Source organism: Oncorhynchus nerka, linkage group LG6 (genome assembly GCF_034236695.1).
Source record: "Oncorhynchus nerka isolate Pitt River linkage group LG6, Oner_Uvic_2.0, whole genome shotgun sequence".
NCBI lineage: Eukaryota > Metazoa > Chordata > Actinopteri > Salmoniformes > Salmonidae > Oncorhynchus > Oncorhynchus nerka.
The window spans coordinates 21,938,673-21,960,000 of record NC_088401.1 but is presented as its reverse complement, the minus strand read 5'-3'; the positions used below and the strand labels follow the sequence as shown (position 1 = coordinate 21,960,000).

The 21,328-nt window shown below is 42.8% G+C and overlaps 1 protein-coding gene across 2 annotated transcripts in view; it reads left to right on the top strand.

Moving 5' to 3' along the window:
• The first annotated feature begins 2,507 nt into the window (after window positions 1-2,507).
• The window catches only part of LOC115130175 (apoptosis regulator Bcl-2-like), a 65,127-nt gene continuing 46,306 nt past the window's right edge, over window positions 2,508-21,328 (top strand). The window contains exons 1-2 of one of the 2 annotated variants that reach the window (XM_029661035.2): window positions 2,508-2,652; window positions 2,822-3,930. In XM_029661035.2, coding sequence (XP_029516895.2) covers window positions 3,373-3,930 — 558 coding nt within the window. In that variant the 5' untranslated portion in view covers window positions 2,508-2,652; window positions 2,822-3,372. The remainder of the gene's footprint in view (window positions 2,653-2,821; window positions 3,931-21,328) is intronic. The other variant, XM_029661036.2, reaches the window with a different exon arrangement.

Genomic DNA, 21,328 nt, shown 5'->3' with positions numbered 1-21,328 from the left:
GAGGGGCTTATATAGCTGTCTCATATAAAGGGATCAGCAAGAGAGGAAATTATGAGTGGTTTGGAGGCAGTAATCAGGCCTGGTGTTTGGAATGTGGTGCCTCTTGCGGCACTTTCTACCACAATGGTAAACTGACTGCCATGTGTGTCCCCCTTTCCACCAGAGTAGGAGTGTACCTGGACCAAAGGGCAGGAACTCTGTCTTTCTACAGTGTCTCTGACACAATGACCCTCCTCCACAGAGTCCAGACCCCATTCACTGAACCCCTCTATCCTCGGTTCTTTGTTGATAGATCTGTGAAAATAATGACATCAACACAGTGATAAATGCCAGGATTCAATCTGAGCACTCTAGTCAACAATGCAGCTTCTGGGTCAATCATTATAGTAAAATATTTCCATTGATGGGTCAATTCCCTTCCCATGATTTTACTGTAGTCACATAGTGTTACCTCACTGTGATTCAGTTATGGTTTTATTGATCATGGATGGATCGACAGATTATAATCATATTGTATTTCGGTCAAATTAATATTTTCACAATGATGTACTTAAACAAGCAGCAATGAATTTGAGCTGTTTAGTTCAGTTCAGATTTGTGTTGATCGTTTAGTCCACCAGGTGGCAAACTATGCATAGTTTACGAGAATATCGTAATATAGGCAGAGCACTGCAGTTACAATGTCTTTGAAGTGCAGGACTAGGATTTAAACCTAATCTCAATCTCATCTCTCATCAATTTAAAGGTAATGTGATAAATTAGGATGATCATTTAGACATGCATACAATATTCAGAATAGTGCTGCTATGAATTGAGGACAATTAGATACAGTAGTTACCATTCTGCCCGATTTAAAAAAATAAATAATAAGATACGTGGCTTAAACTATGATTAGGAATTATAGGCCTAAAGGATCGTTTGAAAAAAAAAATACTTAGTGCTGGATAGCTAGGTTTTCAATTACACTTGGTCTTCAACATATTACTACTGACATTGGGTTTTCAGATGTATGTTTAGAAGTGATATATTCAGTCATCAATGTTATGAAATGTCTCTCCAGTCTACAGATGGCTGAAAGCTGCAAAGATGGCTGCAGCCAGATATGCCTGGAATTGCAGACACCCACTCAAACGTTTTGAGTTAAAACTATCTACAACATTCTTCTGTGTTTACAAAAGCTCAATTCCATGGCTTGTTCTCTTGGTCTCCTATATGAAGAATTCACATTAATGAAATAATCAAACCAGTGGTGAAAAACAGACTAAAATAAATACACTTCATTAGGACGATATGATTGTATCTGCAGTGAAATAATGAGTGAAAAGGAAATACAATCCATAATCATGATTTTTTTTTCTGAATACTTGTACACCACATTACCTAACATGACTACAAAGGACGCAGAGGAACACGCAAACCATGCAAATGAACCCATCAACCCCTTCCATCATCCCGACCGCACACTTGGGACAAGACTGCCATTGTCTCAGAACCCAGCCACCGTCCACCCCCATTCCCACTCCAAGCTCCCTGCACACTTCAAGGAGACTGTTGGTGACCTAAAAGTAACTGCCAGTGAAGAGAAGGCTTGGGCCCATTGTTTCAAGAAGTTGCATACACCACTATTGTAAAGGCCCCCCCCCTAATGATTCATGTAATTGTGTTCATGTCCTCAAGTTGGACAGGGGTTCTCATCCAGCCGCATGCACACTATCTTTGTTGTCTCAAATTACATACAGTATTCTGCAACAGGACTATGTTAGGTTTCTATAAGGCTTTCTAAATCGCCATCCACTACTACATGACTGGAGAATAGGAAGCGAGTCCCACACACACACATCACATTCAAGTGTGCACACACGCATACACACACAAATGCACACCATCTCAATAGACTGTAGTAGGGTGATGAATGTGTGTGGTGCATTATGTTTGAGGGATTCTCTTTCATGCAAGGAGCTATAGCCCAAACCAAGAGCTTCTGAACATGGACCCCTAGGAGATGAGTCAGTGGTGGGGGGCTATGGTTAGATATGGGTCAGTGAACTGGAGGCAGGGATTTTTATATCCAATTCTCATTGGTTCCAATAGTGTCCATTTGTCATACCTTTGTAACATTCATATTAACAATACGTTTAAAAATATAAGAGTTGTGGTGGTATACCTTTAATGTAGCATATTTACCATACATGTTGATGTCTATTTGATCCATACATTTTGAGGTTTATAATGTATTGTCTTTGTTGAGGCATCACTTTACTTTATGAAGACATTAGGCTTATCCTGTAACTACACTTTCAATACTTATTCCACTTTGTAGGCTGGGTACTCTGTTATAACATCTGTCAAGTGTTAACGTGTACAACGCAAACAGATGACCATCATATAAATGATATGGCCATATTCACTGCACATAACGACAAGAAAAGATTGAATGGGAGTGACGTAACTTGACGGAAGTAGCCTACCTCACCGAGAGGGAGTGAGTGGCTCGCCTATGTGGGAGTGAACGAGAGAAAGCAGAGTTTGCAGACAACCCTTGGATAGGAAGACCCTACTGGAACTGACTGCATGACCAAGCGTCGCTGAAATCGTCTGCAGAGAAGCCACAAAGTAACCTGCGCTGTTCAATTCTTAGAAATATTCTTCCTTGTGCGTATGTTTTTTTTGTGTAAGCTATTTCTCTGTGAAATAAGAGTAGTCTTTTAAAAGCAGCCTTGCAAAGTATTCCTCTTCCGTCTTTCTGGAACTGTAGTAAATGTCAGAGTATTGAACCCCAGAACGGATAACTGTAACTTAATCAACATCTTCGTTTTTCCAGATAAATACACAATATCGATTGAAACTCTCGGACGCTCATGTTGACGTGAGGGTCAGCTGAAAGGATATCCAAAACTTATTACTGTTCGGTCTTGTTCCAATGGATTCCTGAAAGGGGGCGTACTATAAGCAAGGAGAACCAGACATTGCGCGCCGATCATGCTACAACATGGACGCATTATACTGTAAAGTTGACTTGCTACTGGAACTCGAAATGCATGTGATAGAATAAGAATAGCATTATTTATTTGATCTGATTAGATATGTGTATGTGCATGTTTTAATCAATTTGTTCAAGAAAACAGTATTTCCACTTTATTTTATTTGAGGCTATATGCCATTCGGAAATACTGTTTGATTTCATGTATATTTGTTTTTGCAGGGCTGGAACAAGTGTTGCTATGCAAGTAATGTGCTGTAGCAATATGTTAGAGATGCAATTTATCGTCTGATACCATATCTAATTTTAGGGGATATCTTGTAGGTCGTCTCAACCAACCATTGGAAATGTATTCTGCGTAAACAGCTTGCTGGGTATTAGGCTATAGCACCATGATGGCAAACGATAATCCTTATAACAGTCGCTTTATTGTTGAAAAATACATACATCACAAACTGTTGAAGAAGGGATTTGTATGGGAATTTTATCCAGAAAACGATTCCCCAAATAATGGTTTTGGGGAGCCCTCTCCCCCTAACTCCCCCGAAGTTTTTGCACGGAGGTCCCAACCCTCCGCGGATGGCGTGGACACTGACTCTCCGCTCCAAAACAGGATCCCGCAACCGGACCGACATGCCCGGCTCCATAGGGTGCTGCGCGAGGCGGGCGACGAGATTGAAATAATGTATCAGCGGGACTTTGCAGAGATGTCGGGCCAGTTGCATTTTACGCCCAGTACAGCACAGAGAAGGTTTACTGCTGTTATAGAGGAGCTCTTCAGCGACGGTGTAAACTGGGGTCGGATTGTGGCTTTCTTTGAGTTTGGAGGGACGATGTGCGTGGAGAGCGTCAACCGGGAGATGACGTCCCAGGTAGACAACATTGCCCATTGGATGACAGAGTACCTGAACGGACCCCTGCAGAACTGGATCCAGGAGAATGGTGACTGGGTATGTCTGTTAATAAATCATTCCACATTTGCTCAGCCTCTATCCACCTATCACACCTTTGCATCAGTTGCAAATACAATCACTTCTCATCAGTGCCAAGTGCATAAATATACAGTTTATGAATCCCTTCAGGTCTGCATGCACCCTACCCTACTATTTTGATTGACCAAAAAAATCTGTCTACTAACACATGTCCACCACCATTGTCTAACATTTGGGACTATATTTCAGCCAACCCTGTTATCATGACTAGGGCAGTAGCCTAACCCTACATGGACAATGATTGATTTGTTGTCTGTTTCCGGGGTCCTTATATCTCCTGGCCAATATTTCAGTCAATCTAGGGAAACCCTACCCTACCCCTATGCTGACTGAAGGTCAAGCACACACACTCAGAAAGCCCACACTGAATTATCTTGACTGCATACCACTCTGTCATTAGTTCACCAGATGTTTGGAAACGCCTGACTTCCTTTCTCTCCCCCAACATCTGTGGTTTGAGTGGAACTGCTACACAGTATGATGTCTCTGAGGAGATAATTGGCTTGTTTCCGCAATTCAAGTTTGAATGAATGAACACAGCGTTTCCCTATTTAGAATCCACATCAAATGGAGAGAAAAAGCCTTCCCTCTTTTAGCCTCTGCTCTTAGTTCATTAAATCCCATCCGTCTGCTTTACCGCATCGCACTAGCATTGAATAATTTAAGTCTGAAATTGGAACAGGCACACCATGCTTTCATACCCACCAATCCTGGTGTAATAGATGTCTAGGTTGTAATAATAACAACCACACTCCTTATTTTCTTAATTCACTCCTCTGTCATTTATTTACATATTTGCAACATGAGCAAAGGAACTGGTCAAACAATGAACATTGGTTACAGGGACTTAACATTTTAATTTGAGGTGAAGTGAATTGAAATGTCATGATATTGATGGGGCAATTTTGCTGGCTCTTCATGTCCTCTATACTTGACCCATCACTTGACCTGTCACCGTAGTTGGGGTGGAGTGCATGGTTTCCAAGACACAGGCAGATCTTTCCAGACAAGCAGATACTGTATGCATAGACTGCTGTATAAAGGGAGAGTGGAGGTGGTAGCTGTCTGGACTGAGCATCAACTGGAGCAGAATAAATGGCAGAGGCCAAAGGCTTCCCCCACCAACTCCAGGATGGCTAGGGAAATCACATTCTCATTGTATAGTTATGTGGTGTTGTCCACAGAAACAAGAAGAACTGTGTGGATGTGTGCATGTTTGTGTGTCTTTATAATATATTATTGCATAGCTGTAGTAATTTCTACTCGTTCCATCAGAAAACTATTAGGAAGCAGTCAGCACTGAGGTACTTTTCAAATTAAATCAAAGTTTATTGGTCGCGTATACAGATTTGCAGATGTTATCGCAGGTACAGTGAAATTATTGTGTTTCTATCTCCAATAGTGCAGTAATACCTAGCAATAAAAAATAAATAAACAAATAATCCCGAAAAATTAAGAAATATCAGAATGAGTGTTACGCGTGCTCCCTCTCCGGCCTCTAGGTCTACGCGAGCTCCCTCTCCGGCCTCTAGGTCACCAGGCTGCTTGTTATGGTGCACACCTGTCACCATCGTTACGCGCACCTGCACGTCATCAAATTCACCTGGCCTCCATCACTTCCCTGATTACCTTCCTTATATAATTTATGTCACTCCCTTTGGTTCCTTCCCAAGGCGTCATTGTTTCTTGTCTGTGTGCTGTGTTTCTTGTTTTGTATTATGTACCGTTTATTTTATTAAAACACTCACTCCCTGAACTTGCTTCCCGACTCTCAGTGCACATCGTTACAGAATGATCCCTCATCTAAGGGAAGCATCAGGGAGTGTTTTTTTTGTATCGGTGAGAATGACGTCGGGTCCAGGAGCCGCTATAGGCTCTCATGCCTCAGACAGATCGCCAGGCTTCCCTGCCCTCCGCCGGATTGCCAGGCTCCCCTGCTACAGCTGGCTCGTTGGGCTTTCATGCCTTCACCGGCTCATCAGGCTCTCATGCCTCAGCCAGATCTCCAGGCTCCCCTGCCTCAGCCGGTCTGTCAGGTTCCCGCGCATCAGCAGGGGTGACCGGTCTGCTCCTGATCCACGGGATTGTCCCTTTGGTTGACGTCCTGCAGTGGAGCCGAACGCGCCGGGGAGGGAGTACCGTCAGGTATGCTCTCTCCGGTGCTCTAGGTCGCCCTGCTCCCACGTCTCAGCCGGACTGACAGGCTTCCCGCGCCTCAGCAGAGGTGACCGGTCCGCTCCTGATCCCCGGGATCTTACTTTTGTTCGGTGTCCTGCGGCTGGAGCCATGCGTCATGGAGGGGGTACTGTCACATGTGCTCCCTCTCCGGCCTCTAGGTCACCAGGCTGCTCGTTATGCCGCACACCTGTCACCATCGTTATGCACACCTGCGCGCCATCAGACTCACCTGGACTCCATCACTACCCTGATTACCCTCCCTTTATATGTCACTCCCTTTGGTTCCTTCCCCAGGCGTCATTGTTTCTGTTTCTTGTCTGTGTGTTGTTAGTGTTTCTTGTTTTGTATTATGTTCTGTTTATTAAAACACTCACTCCCTGAACTTGCTTCCCGACTCTCAGCGCACATCGTTACAACAAGAAATGTCAGAGACCGGAATTTATAGTGTACAGTTGAAGTTGGAAGTTTACATACACTTAGGTTGGAGTCATTAAAACTAGATTTTCAACCACTCCACAAATTTCTTGTTAACAAACTATAGTTTTTGCAAGTCGGTTAGGACATCTACTTTGTGCACGACACAAGTAATTTTTCCAACAATTGGTTACATACAGTGAATTATAAGTGAAATAATCTGTATCACAATTCCAGTGGGTCAGAAGTTTACATACACTAAGTTGACTGCCTATAAACAGCTTGTAAAATTCAAGAAAATTATGTCATGGCTTTAGAAGCTTCTGGTAGGCTAATTGACATAAGCTGAGTCAATTGGAGGTGTACCCGTGGATGTATTTCAAGGCCTACCTTCAAACTCAGTGCCTCTTTGCTTGACATCATGGGAAAATCAAAAGAAATCAGCCGACCTCAGGAGGAACAAGGTGTAGACCTCCACAAGACTAGTTCATCCTTGGGAACAATTTCCAAATGCCTGAAGGTGCCACGTTCATCTGTACAAACAATAGTACGCAAGTATAAACACAATGGGACCAACGCAGCTGTCATACTGCTCAGGAAGGAGAGACGTTCTGTCATCTAGAGATGAATGTACTTTGGTGCAAAAAGTGCAAATATTTCCCAGAACAACAGCAAAGGACCTTGTGGAGATGCTGGAGGAAACAGGTACAAAAGTATCTATATCTACAGTAAAACGAGTCCTATATCGACATAACCTGAAAGGCCGCTCAGCAAGGAAGAAGCCACTGCTCCAAAACCACCATAAAAAAGCCAGTCTATGGTTTACAACGACACATGGGGACAAAGATTGTAATTTTTGGAGAAATATCCTCTGGTCTGATGAAACAAAAATAGAACTGTTTGGCCATAATTGTCAATTCGTGTGTGTAGGTGGCAGGAAAGTCGGAGGGGCAGGTTTCAGGTCGAGAGCCAGACCCTGACCCCCGGTGCCTCACTGCGGTGACGATCTGCGGCGACTTTCTAGCGCAGTACGGCGCGCTGAAGGTGGACATGGGCGGCGTCCCATGTTTCCTCTGTGTGCCGGAACCAGTCGTCCACCACAGGAGCCTCTGTCTGATACCCCAATACACACTGAAATGGAGACAGGCTAGTGGAAGAGTGGCGGAGCGAGTTCTGGGCCATCTCTGCCCAGGGCACGAACGCCGCCCACTCCCCCAGCCGGTCCTGGCAATAAGACCTCAGGAACCTACCCACTTCCTGGTTAATGACCATAATAATGATCCACAACGACCAAGATCGTGGTGTTACCCTGTGAAGGTGGAAGATCGGTTATAAAATCCACCGACAAGTGTGACAACAACCGTTGTGGAACGGGTAAGGGTTGTAACTTACCTCTGGGCAGGTGTCTAGGAGCCTTGCACTGGGTGCACACTGAGCAGGAGGAAACATAAACCCTCACGTCCTTAAATAAAGTGGGCCACCAGTACCTCCCACTAAGACAGCGCACCGTCAGACCGATCCCAGGATGACCAGAGGAGGGTGACGTGTGTGCCCAATCGATCAGCCGATCGCGGACTGCAGATGGAAAGTACAGACGCCCAGCTGGACACTGAGGGGGAACGGGCTCTGCATGTGACGCCTGCTCAATGTCCGCGTCCAGCTCCCACACTACCGGCGCCACCAAACACGAGGCTGGGAGTATGGGAGTGGAATCCATGGACCGCTCCTCTGTCATACAGCTGGGACAGTGTGTCTACCGTAACTTTCTGGGAGCCTGGTCTGTAAGAGAGGGTAAACACTAAACGGGTGAAAAACATGGCTCACCTTGCCTGGCGAGGATTCATTCTCCTCGCCGCCCGGATGTACTCCAGATTGCGGGGGTCAGTCCAGATGAGAAAGTGGTGTTTAGCCCCCTCAAGCCAATGTCTCCCCACCTTTAAAGCCTTAACGACAGCCAACAGCTCACGGTCCCTCACATCATAGATTCGCTCTGCCGGGCTGAGTTTCTTAGAGAAGAAGGCACATGGGCGGAGTTTTGGTGGCGTACCCGAGCCCTGAGAGAGCGCAGCTCCTATCCCAGCCTCGGAAACTATGAACGCCAAAGAGGGATCCGGATGGACCAACACAGGAGCCAAGGTAAACAGAGCCTTCAGGTGCCTAAAAGCCCCGTCCGCCTCAGCTGACCACTGCAAGCACACCGGGCCCCCCTTCAGCAGTGAGGTAATGGGAGCAGCTACCTGACCAAAACCCCGGATAAACCCTAAGAATCGCTGCACCTCCTTCACCGTGGTGGGAGTCGGCCAATTGCGCACGACTACAATGTGGTCACTCTCCATCTCCACTCTTGACGTGGAAATGCGATGCCCTAGGAAGGAGACGGACTGTTGGAATAACAGGCATTTCTCAGCCTTGACGTACAGGTCATGCTCCAACAGGCGCACCAGGGACACATGCTCGGCAGGTGTAGCGGAGTATATCCGAATGTCATCAATATACACCACTACACCCTGCCCGTGCAGGTCCTTGAAAATCTTGTCTACAAAGGATAGGAAGACTGATGGAGCATTCATCAACCCGTACGGCATGACAAGGTACTCATAATGCCCCGAGGTGGTACTAAATACCGTCTCCCTCTCGGTACGCACTCCGGAGATCCAGTTTAGTGAAGAAGCGCAACCCGTGCATTGACTCAATCGCCGTGGCGATAAGAGGTATCGAGTAACTGTACCTCACCGTGATTTGGTTTAGACCTCGATAATCAATGCACGGGTGCAGACCTCCATTCTTCTTCTTCTTCACAAAAAAAGAAAGTCGAGGAGACAGGTGAAGTGGAGGACCGAATGTACCCCTGACGCAGGGATTCAGAGACATATGTCTCCATAGCCACCGTCTCCGCTTGCGTCAGGGGATACACGTGACTCCTGGGAAGTGCAGTGTCTACCAGGAGATCAATCGCACAGTCCCCCCGTTGATGGGGTGGTAATTGAGTCACCTTTGTTTTTACAGGCGAGAGCCAAATCGGCATATTCCTGGGGGAATGCGAACGGTGGAGACCTGGTCTGGACTTTCCACCGTAGTAGCACCAACGGAAACCCCTAACACCTACCTGAGCACTCTTGTAAACACCCCGTGAGAGCCCTCTGTGGCCAAGAAACAGTGGGGTTATGATAAGCTAACCAGAGTAGGCCTAGCACCACGAGGTAGGCCTAGCACTGCGAGAGGCCAGCAGGTTGTCCAGCCGGATGATCAGGTCCACCAGCTGGTCGAAGGTGAGGGTGGTGTCTCTGCAGGCCAGCTCCTGACGGACGTCCTCGCACCGACTGCAGCGTTAATGGTCGATCAGGGCTCTGTTGTTCCATCCTGCGCCGGCAGCCAGGGTCCTAAACTCCAGGGCAAACTCCTGGGCGCTCCTCATCTCCTGCCTCAGAAGATAGAGACGCTCACCCGCCACTCAGCCCTCTGGTGGGTGGTCGAAGTCTGCCCGGAAACGGAGGATGAACACCTCAAAATGGTCCAACGGCGCATCTTCCCCTCCACACACGGCGCTGGCCCACTCCATTGCTCTCCCGGTGAGGCACGAGATGAGGGCGAAACCCTTCTCACGGTCTGATGGAGCTGGTTGGACCGTGGCCAGATAAAGGTTTAATTAGAGGAGGAAACCCTGGCCATGCTCAGAATAGACCCGGGTTGTGCTGGTGGAGGCACTGGAAGAACTCCCTGTCTCTCCCAGCGGTCTATATTCTGGACAGCGCGATCCATGGCGACGCCCAGCTGCTTCTCCGTATCCTCCTGGACGCGTTCCTCCACCTCCATAGCCGGTGTACTTTCTCCTGCTGACTTCATATTTAGGGTCAGAGATTATGTCATGGAGAATCAAACTTAGTATAATGGAGTAGTTTAATAACGTAAAAACACACTCCAAAACCAAAGTACATAATCAAATAAAATGTGGATACAAGAACCCGTCGCACACCAATCCATAAATCACGAGCATAACAAGAAACAATCTCTGACAAGGACATGAGGGAAAACAGAGGGTTAAATGCATGACAATTCATGAATGGGATTGGAACCAGGTGTGTAGGAAGACGAGACCAAACCAATGGAAAATGAAACATGGATCAATGATGGCTAGAAGACCAGTGACGTCGACCGCCGAGCACCGCCCAAACAAGGAGAGGCATCGACTTCGGTAGAAGTCGTAACAATAATGACCATCGTTATGTTTGGAGGAAAACGGGGGAGGCTTGCAAGCCGAAGAACACCATCCCAACCGTGAAGCATGGGGGTGGCAGCACCATGTTGTGGGGGTGCTTTGCTGCATGAGGGCCTGGTGCACTTCACAAAATAGATGTCATCATGAGGTAGGAAAATTATGTGAATATATTGAAGCAACATCTCAAGACATCAGTTAGGAAGTTAAAGCTTGGTCGCCAAATGGGTCTTCCAAATGGACAATGACCCCAAGCAAACTTCCAAAGTTGTGGCAAAATGGCTTTAGGACAACAAAGTCAAGGTATTGAAGTGACCATCACAAAGCCCTGACCTCAATCCTAAAGAAAATTTGTGGGGAGACCTGAAAAAGCGTGTGCGAGCAAGGAGGCCTACAAACCTGACTCAGTTACACCACCTCTGTCAGGAGGAATGGGACAAAATTCACCAAACTTATTGTGGGAAGCTTGTGGAAGGCTACCCGAAACGTTTGACCCAAGTTAAATAATTTAAAGGCAATGCTACCAAATACTAATTGAGTGTATGTAAACTTCTGCGACACTGGGAATGTGATGAAAGAAATAAAAGCTGAAATAAATCATTCTCTCTACTATTATTCTGACATTTCACATTCTAAAAATAAAGTGGTGATCCTAACTGGCCTAAGACAGAATTCTTACTGAAAACCAGACATCTACATTCAATAAGAGTCGAAGGACAGAGGGATACACTAGCTAGAACCTTCTCATCATGGATCTGGTAGGACAAAAAAGCATGACGGTGGCTGGCCGATTTGATTGTTTCCCCCCATGGTGTTCATGTAATGTATGATCAAATTAATTAATTTTGAGAAACATTGAGAAATAGTTTGACCGATATTTATTTTTATCTAATTGATTTCCCTTTTGATAATCAGCAAGCTAGCTAGTTAGCTCTCATGCCAATTTCAGGTCTTTCTAAAATAATATCTGACACTCTGAAATATGAAGTTAACTTTCTAGCGCATCATGCTTTGTGACATTATGTTAGCTAGCTATCTCCAGTTATATGTGTTTTCAGTTATTGCATCTGCATGCCTGTTATGTTCTCCCTGGTGCACTCGTTCGTTCGTGAGCTGGCTGCTCATTCTAAATTGTATAATCTAATCTGTTCAAAATAGTAGCAGCATGTGCAGCAATAGTCATTCCGTTTTTGACATGCAAAAGTGAAATAGGTGTATTTATCCTGTTGTGCAAATGCACAGATTGTTTTATATATAATCTAAAAGAAATTACTTGTAGTTGGAAAACTTGGCATCCTATTTCCTACTCAAACCACCCTGCACCCCGGGTATTCAGCCAATCAGCGACCGCCACTGGCTGTACTTATTATCCTTTCTTTTGAATCCATGTGATTCATTAGTCCTCGGATAAAGCCTGCCGAATAATTGCACCGTCTGTGGAGAGGACATGGTTCAGCTGCGCTACCCTGTGCTTTTTCAGTACAACTGATATTCCAGATCCCCTGCTGGGACAACCCCAGTTTACCAGCATGTGATCAAGACCCTCGTTTTGTATTAACCCTCTTGGATTTCTGTTTTCTTTTGAGTTTCTACAGAATTTCCTCTAGACGTGCTTTTGTATTTAGTCTACAGTCAACTGTTTGTGGTGACTTAACAACACCTGTGAAATGACACAGCAAGACATGATATCTAGTTGTTTATTCCCCCGAAAAGATTTAGACTTTGACTGCGGTTTTTCTTTTGGTAGTTTGATCGTCTGGGGGAATCCAGCCCAAACAAATCAGTGCTGATGACATGCGTTGTAAATAAGGTGGGGAAAAGGATAGGAATATTTAGAGGCAGGGAAAGGTCACTTCACATTGTGGTAACGGGACCACTCTTTGCCTCGTGGGTGTCTTGCAATTGAGTTTGGATATTTTCATGAACCCCTTTACTAAAAATAGCCCATAGCTACATTGCAGTTATCCTAACGACAGCTTAGGATAAAGACTTATGTATTGTACTAGTATAGGCTACAGCAGAGAACATCCCAATTATACTCTGATTCCCTATCTCTGTTATTGCAGAGTAGCCACAGAGTATGCTCTGTGGGCCCATTATGGAACGCACTCTCTCTGTTTGTCCAGCTTCTTCTATGCTGGGAAGATTTTCCAGCAAATAACCATTTCTGCTTTGTCCGTCAGAAAATGGTTTCATCACAATCAAGGAGCTGCATATAGTAGTCTTCAATTAGTTGGAAGAGTTTTGATGTTCTTTAGGTCTTGGATTCGAGCATTGTTCTTTGTTGATGTGAGGGGATAGAGAGCCGACTTTGCTCTTTCATGTCTAAATATAAAAAAACGAACAAAAGGCTCCTCAAATTTAAAGTCACTCACCCTCTAGTACTGTGTAGTTGGGAATGTGTCAAGGTAAGACATGAATGGCATGATGATTTGCACTTGCCTGACGACTCAAACTGAATTCTTCCGCTGCTCTATTGTCTGCTACATACTTCAGTCTGAGACTGCCATCTTGAAGTAATTTGTGAGGGGTGTCGTACAAAATAAAGTCCTCAATGATTGGATCATCTCTAACCAATCACAGTATCAAAGCCAATGCCGAATTTTCAAAATGCTGCTATAACTGCGTGTGTTCAGGCCCTGGCCGAATCCCCCGGTATCTGTGACCAATCAGACAGTCTAGAATGGATTTCCATTCTCAAAATCGTTGGGGAGGTACTCTGCTCCAGACTCATTGCAGAGAAGAAACTTACGTCAGTGGGCGTGGCGTAGCACTTGGCCGGAGCAAGGAGTTTGGGTAGCCAGGCAAGAGGTGCACCACACCATGCTGTAGTTCACCGAAGACAGTCCAATAGTTAAAATCACTAAACTGGAAATATCAGTATCACCAACCAGATAAAATAATTTACACATTTCTTTCAAAAAATACATTGGCAGGAAACTACTTGGCTATGCAAATGAGGACAGGTGAAGGGTGTTGATTTGCAAGTGGCAGATTGCAGTTTGCCTAACAAGTTTTATCTATCTCTTACCATGCTACAAATGATCAATGGTGGTTATCATAATCACTGTACATATTCCTAACTGCCTATAATGTGGACGAGGGAGAAATTACATGAATTTAATTGGAATAGCCCACTTGTTAATGTACTCCTCTGCTCTTACCTTTTGGCTCAGTTTGAGATGATTGCAGTTAGCCTATTGCTATTAAAATCATTGAAATAATTCTTTTGAGCAAAATCAAAACTAATGAGCGATAACAAACTATTAATTGTCTTAATAGAGCATAAATATCTCTGCAAACTTAATAGCAAATTTATTTTTTATGCTCAATCAGGGTGGGATGCTCGGTGTCATTAAGTTAACAAGTTAACAACAGCAGTTAGTTTGTGTAGACATTCAGGTGCTCAACCCACGCATCACATACCTGTGGCTCTTGCCATTTGTTTGTCTCGATGAAGGACACTAATTAGCTATGTTTAGCAACAGCTGGAGCTCAATTAAGCATGTTTGACCTTGTTGATATTTCTGGGGGTTTAATAGTAGAAAGGTGTTCAAAGGAAGAAAAAAGAGAAGGCGCTTCAATCAGTGGAAAGCTACTCAGGTATTCATTTCCCTGTGTATGTACTCCTTACCAAGCACTTACAAGTGGCATTATTTATGAAAGCCAACTGGACACAGAGTTGTATGTGAAAATCCCCAAAGATAAAGAAAAGAAAAACCAAGGGGGAGCTTTTCTCTTTCTGTTGTTTCCCCCGAATAATGGCTTCAAACGAACCCACTGTATATCCTGCAGCTGCTGTACTTACCCTCACCACCTCAGACTATGAGGGCAGAGGAGAGTGAAGAAAAGAACCAGGAAGAGTTTGAAAAGAGAAGAGAGCCAAGCTGATTGTAGAGATACAGCTTCCAAATGACTCATTCATCCCCCCTCTCCCCTGTAACTATTCCACAGGTTGTTGCTGTAAGTGTTCTCTTACCTTGAGAAGGAAAATCAAATAATAATACAATTGTATCCCCCTGTTGCAGGAGGAGAACTTTCCTGGACATGTGAAACCTCTTGTGTATTTGAGGTTTAAAAAGGCTTCTAAAGTTTGTCATTTTGACTTTGAAATTTCAGACTTGATTTTTCCCTTTCGAAAAATGTCCAGTTGTTGCAGGATAATTTTTTGGAGAACACAACAGTTCACCTGAAAAAAGACTGCATCCAAACGTTACACTGTTGAATTCATGTGCATTTTACATTTACTGTACTTTCCACTGCATTTGTTGATAACAATATCTCAAAATATTCAGGGTACATTCAGTAACATGATAAGAATATTCATGGTAAATGTGGGGTAGGTGCAACATAAGACAAAGTAATGACAAAGGTTTGAGTGAGAGGACTAATTGGTGGTCTCAAGTGGCCAAAACACCTCTCCAAAGTGTGCAAGGTTCCTAAGTAATTTCAATGCACTTTTATGACTCAAAGAATAGTCTTCAACTATAAGGTGCTTTTTTTGAGCTCTCCTAAATGGGCCGTTGAGGAACTAGAGCAAGCACACTTGTAGTTGTTTTGTTGGGACACAACCTTGCATCCCCGCCATCACACAATTACTGTTGCTGTTTATGCAAACCAAAAACGGCCCATTGCGCAATCTGGGTCAGGTGGGCATCATTTGAAAGTTTGTTCTATTGTCAAAATGACTAGCTAAGTTCTAAAATACAAAACTTACAGTGTTAGGCTTTCATAAGACAATTCTGAGAAAAATATCGTAATTTTGGTGGCATAGAAATGAGTCATGGATGCTTTCAGGTACGTACTCCGCAGCAAATTTATCACAATAGACAAACATATGCTCATTCTGTTCAGAACCACTTTTTAGTTCTTTATATAAAATTAATGTGAAAAAAAACATAGCAGAATTTCAGAAAACTGCCGCAAAATCAAGCATTTTTGGCCACAGAAATCACAAACAAAAAATTGCAAAATCCTGGAGGGACCAACTAACCTAATTGACAGAGTGACAAAAAGAAGCTTGTACAGAATATAAATATTACCAAACATGCATCCTCTTTGCAACAAGGCACTAAAGTAATACTTCAAAAAATGTGGCAAAGCAATTTACTTTTTGTCCTGAATACAACGATTATATTTGGGGCAAATACAGTACAACACATTACTGAGTAAAAGAATAAAAACTAAAAACAATGGAGCTAAGCACAGGTGAAATCCTAGAGAAAAGCCTGGTCCAGTCTGCTTCCATCAGACACTAGGAGTTGAATGTACTTTTCAGCAGGATAATATCCTAAAACACAAGGCCAAATCTACACTGGAGTTGCTTGCCAAGAAGACGGTGGATGTTCCTGAGTGGCCGAGTTACAGTTTTGACTTAAATCTGCTTGTAAATCTATGGCAAGACTTAAATGGTTGTCTAGCAATGATCAACAACCAATTTGACAGACCTTGAAGAATTTTAAAAATAATAATGTGCCAAGATTGCACAATCCAGGTGTGCAAAACTCTTAGAGACTTACCCAGAAAGACTCAGTTGTAATCGCTGCCAAAGGTGATTCTAACATTTTCTCATGGGTGTGAATACTTATGTAAATGAGATTTCGGCATATAATTCTCAATACATTCGCAAACATTTTTTTAAACATGTTTCTCTTTGTCATTATGGGGTATTGTGTGTAGATGGGGGGTGGGGTCTATTTAATTCATTTTGAATTCAGACTGTAACACAGCAAAATGTGAAATAAGTCAAGGAGTATGAATACTTTCTGAAGGTACTGTACATCAAACACATGGTTTCCATGCAGGGCCGGTTCCAGTTCCAGTTTTTGAGGGGAACTCAGTCGGGAGCTCAACTTACTATTGAGAGTAAGAATAGTAGAATACACCAGGTACAATTTTGAAATTTGGTTGTGCGTCATCAGTTTTTCTCTTGTTATGTCAGTCACTGACAGTCACTCAATTAGCCATGTCAGCTAACCATTTTTAGATTGGTAGTTAATCTAGACGGTTATTTAAACTTGTAGTAATCATAGCCAAATACCAATCGGGCATGCAGGACTCGACCTCCAGGAGGCCGCCATTGATTTTGTTAGTCATTCTCACTATGATATCATAATAACATGGCGTAACTCATTACAAAATGTGTATAATTGCAGGAAATTCATTTTAAAACTGCAAAAATATCTCTCTACCCCATGGCAAAACTGGAGATTTTTTTTATCACTCCATGCCAAAATGTGTAGAAATAACAGCGTTTTTTAAAATTTCAATATCAAATCATTTCTGGTGTCATGACTCTCCTTGGTGAGGATCAAAGTTGCCAGATCAGCTTGGCAAATGGCTGACAGATAGCCAGACCCCCCTCTCCCACAGGGGGGGGGGGAGTTGGGCCGGTTTATGACTTAACAGCCGGTCATAAATTGTATGCAGTAAAATACTCTTTCTTGCCTTCTAGTATTGGGAAAGGAATGTGCTATGTGTAAAGAAAGACTCTTGCCGCCAAAACATTTTTAAAAAGTAAGGTAAACATTAGAACATTATTCCTGACATCCAAATGTTTGGAATGGTTAGTAGGGATCTAAAGAATAATCATGTCAAATGGTTTATGATTTTGTGATGTCATTAAGGATGGTATAACAAAATAACTGTAACTTAGAAAATAAACATATTCTATCTGTCAAATTGACATCTAAATGTTGTATAAAATAAATGATTAAGTATGAGAGTATTTTTGAAAAGATAGAAATTTGATTTTAGTTTTCTAATGAGATAATTGTTTTTCATATAAGCTATGCACAGTCAGTAGCCACGCCAAAGTGATCTCAGAGTTTGTGTCAGCATGACAGAACGCCCCCTTTGGCCAGAGTGCTTAAAGGACTCGCTAAGAGTTAACATAAAAGACCAAGCAGAGGTACAGTGTGAGCCGGACGTTACGAATGGTTAGACTAGACTAGAAAGCGTGGAGCGGTGGCTCCACGTTGAAATGGTAAGAAACTCTGAACCTCTCAACACAAGTGAAGAAGATAAAAAAATTACACCAGAACATTCACAGTCTGCAGCTGTGGATGTAAAAGTGGTCCTAGAACTTTGACTCGAGGGGGGAAGGATGACATCCCTTCTCGGACAACCATTGGTGCATCTGAAGTATCTGTCTAACAAAGCTCTACAACTAAGGACATTGTGACCTCTGGTGGACAACCAGAGCATTACACCCATCCAGCTCCTTCCTCGTAGAGGGATCGATTGGTTTCAACAGAGACGACAGAGAAAGACATCTACGCGTAAATATATACATTGTATTTCTTATCCAAATGAGCAGTGGGTCATTGACCCCTCCCTTTTATAACCACCAGGTTTTCATTGTATTACATTTCTAATCAATAATCTATACCGTTTATGTATTCTGTGTTATTATTTAGTTAGTAAATAAAAATTTAAGCCAATTTGTGTATTGCTCATTCATCAACAAGGTTAGGGTGTATGCGACGTTCAGAAGGAGATTGATATTAGGTAATGATTATTAAGTGACTGTTATCGATATAATATATATCTATATATCTTCCAAGAGATTAATTCAGGAGATGGTAACTCGTGGGGCGGCAGGTAGCCTAGTGGACAGAGCGTTGGACTAGTAACCGAAAGGTTGCAAGATTGAATCCCCGAGCTGACAAGATAGAAATCTGTCCTTCTGCCCTCTGAACAAGGCAGTTAACCCACTGTTCCTAGGCCGTCATTGAAAATAAGAATTTCTTCTTAACTGCTTTGCCTAGTTAAATAAAGGGAAAAAAAATAAAACAACTTATTCTGTGGTGCCCCAAATGTCTAATAAGTTCATTGTTATGTGATTCATTTACTCAAGTAATAAATCAACATAGTTAGTTGAGTCGATAAATAACAGTCGTCAGATTAACGATAGTCACGTCACGACACTGGGTAATAATTAAGTATCTTACTGTGATTGTTTTCAATTAAAATGGTCAAAAAGAAACAAAAATAGCTTCTTAGCAAAGAGTAATTTCTCAAGCAAGAATTTTGCGAAGACTGGGTGGGGGCGGGAAAAAAGAAAATGTGCTGTTATTGGCATAGAAGTTTGGAATTATCTTTCTTATTGGTCTATTAAATATTTTACTGCATGGTGATGTCACCATGGAAGGCCCAAACTTTATCCCACCAAAACAGGCAGAAATCAGGCAGTCTTTTTCAAACAGCTCTTATGCTAAAAGGGCATCATCATATTCACAATTTCACAGTATTAGTCCAACCTCATAGTATGGAAATTATATAAAACACAGTTTTTGACTGCACTGGGCAATTAGAATTGCAGGAAATTAACTTTAATACTAAAGCTGTCTCCACACACATACTTTCTACGCACCACAAATGACTATTTATGTATATGCCAAGCAAACCTGGGTTCAAATTATATTTGAGCATTTGTTTTTTTTAGCCTGCCTGAAGTGGCAGATGGGTGGTGTTGACTTTTGTCCTGGTTCCTTTTCACCAGGCAAGCTGAAACAAATCCATATAAAATAGCATATGAATCCAGATCCAATGCCAAGTACAGTAAAGGACTGCATAGCATACAGCCGGTTGGGGTCGCCCCAGTCTCTGCTGCAGACTGGCTTGGGTGATCCTTTGTTGACCAATGCAGATTTGTCTTTTTTGAGGACTGTGGACATCTGATCGTAACTGATTTCTATCCCATTTTAAAGTGATGGGCTACTCGTATATGTTTTGCAAGACTTTTGTCCATCTGCTTTGGCTCAAAGCTACCAGCTTCCAATATGCTACCCCTCAGTCAGTTATTATCAATTACTGTAAGTGAGAGAGAGTAAGAGGGATGATTGAGAGACATATATAACAACATAACTCAGAAGAATTGCCAACATAAAAAGCCATAGGCTGATTCCAGTTGCAGGGACTGATAGACTAGCCGTTTACGCTTGTACCCATATACGGGTTAAGCTCCTAAATTGGAACGTAAAAGCTGTACAGTAGCATGCCATAAATGACTTCAGAGCTCAGGCTCTGCGCATCACAGCTCTGTATAAATTTCGACTGACAGATATTCTGAACTATGCGCGACAAGAAGTTGCCCCCATCCCTCCTTGTAATTGGGTAACTTTTGCACATTTTGTTGTCTGAGTGAAGGAAATGCTGTAAATTATAAGATGACTCGATGTATTTTGAAAGATTTGAGGATTATAATGAATACCGCTTTGATGTCATACAAGCAATTCAAACACCCGTGAGTCCAAATGTGCACTCCACGTAACCCTAACCCATAGGGTGTTCTTTAACGGAAGCCTCTACAACATAATCCAGGTAGAATCAGGAATTCCCCAGGGCAGCAGTCTAGGCCCTTACTTTTTTCAATCTTTACTAATGACATGCCACTGGCCTTGAGTAAAGCCAGTGTGTCTATGTTTGCTGATGACTCTATACATGTCAGCTACTACAGTGAGTGATATCACTGCAACACTTAACAAAGAGCTGGAGTTAGTTTCAGAATGTGTGGCAAGGAATAAGTTAGTGCTAAATCTTTTTTTTAAACTTAAAGCATTGTATTTGGGACCAATCATTCACTAAACCCTAAACCTCAACTAAAACTGGTTGTAAATAATGTGAAAATTGAGCAAGTTGAGGTGACTTAACTGCTTTGACTAACTCTGAATTGTAAACTATGGGCAAAACATGTTGATACAACAGTAAAATGGGGAGAAGTCGGTCCCCCTTTTTAACAACACTATCAAGGCAGGTCGTACAGGTGATAGTTTTGTCACACCTGTAATACTGTTCAGTCATGTGGTCAGGTGCCACAAAGAGAGACCTCTGAAAATTAAAATCAGATTCAGGTATCATTAATAATATGCATGTAAATCTCTCAATGCTCAAAGTGGAGGAGAGATTGACTTCATCGCTACTTTTTTGTAAGAAGTGTTGAAATACTGAATGCACCGAGGTGTCTGTTTAAACTACTAGCACACAGCTTGGACACACATGCATACCCCACAATACATGCCACCAAAGGTCTCTTCACAATCCCCAAGTCAAGAACAGACTATGGGAGGTGCATAGTACCACATAGAGCCATGACTACATGGACCTCTCTACCACATCAGGTAACTGATACAAGCAGTAGAATCCGATTTAAAAAATGGATACAAATACACCTTACGGAACAGTGGGGAATGTGAAGACACACATACTGTACACATGATAAAACATGCATTCTACACACACGTACACATGGATGTTATTTTGTAAATATGTGATAGTGAGTAGTAGCCTGAGTGAACGCACTAAATGTATCGAGTAAAGTATCATTTTAAATATTATGTAACTGCCTTAATTTAGCTGGACCTCAGGAAAAGTATGGAGATCCTTAATAAATAGATTGTGATTTATAGTGGACCGATTTTGGATTGCGTAAACAACAACAGTAATTGTGTGATGGCGGGAAAACAGGGTTGTGTTCCTAACAAAAGAACTACAAGTGTGCTTGCTCTAGTTCCTCAACGGCACAGGTAGGAGAGCTCAAAAAGTGCCTCA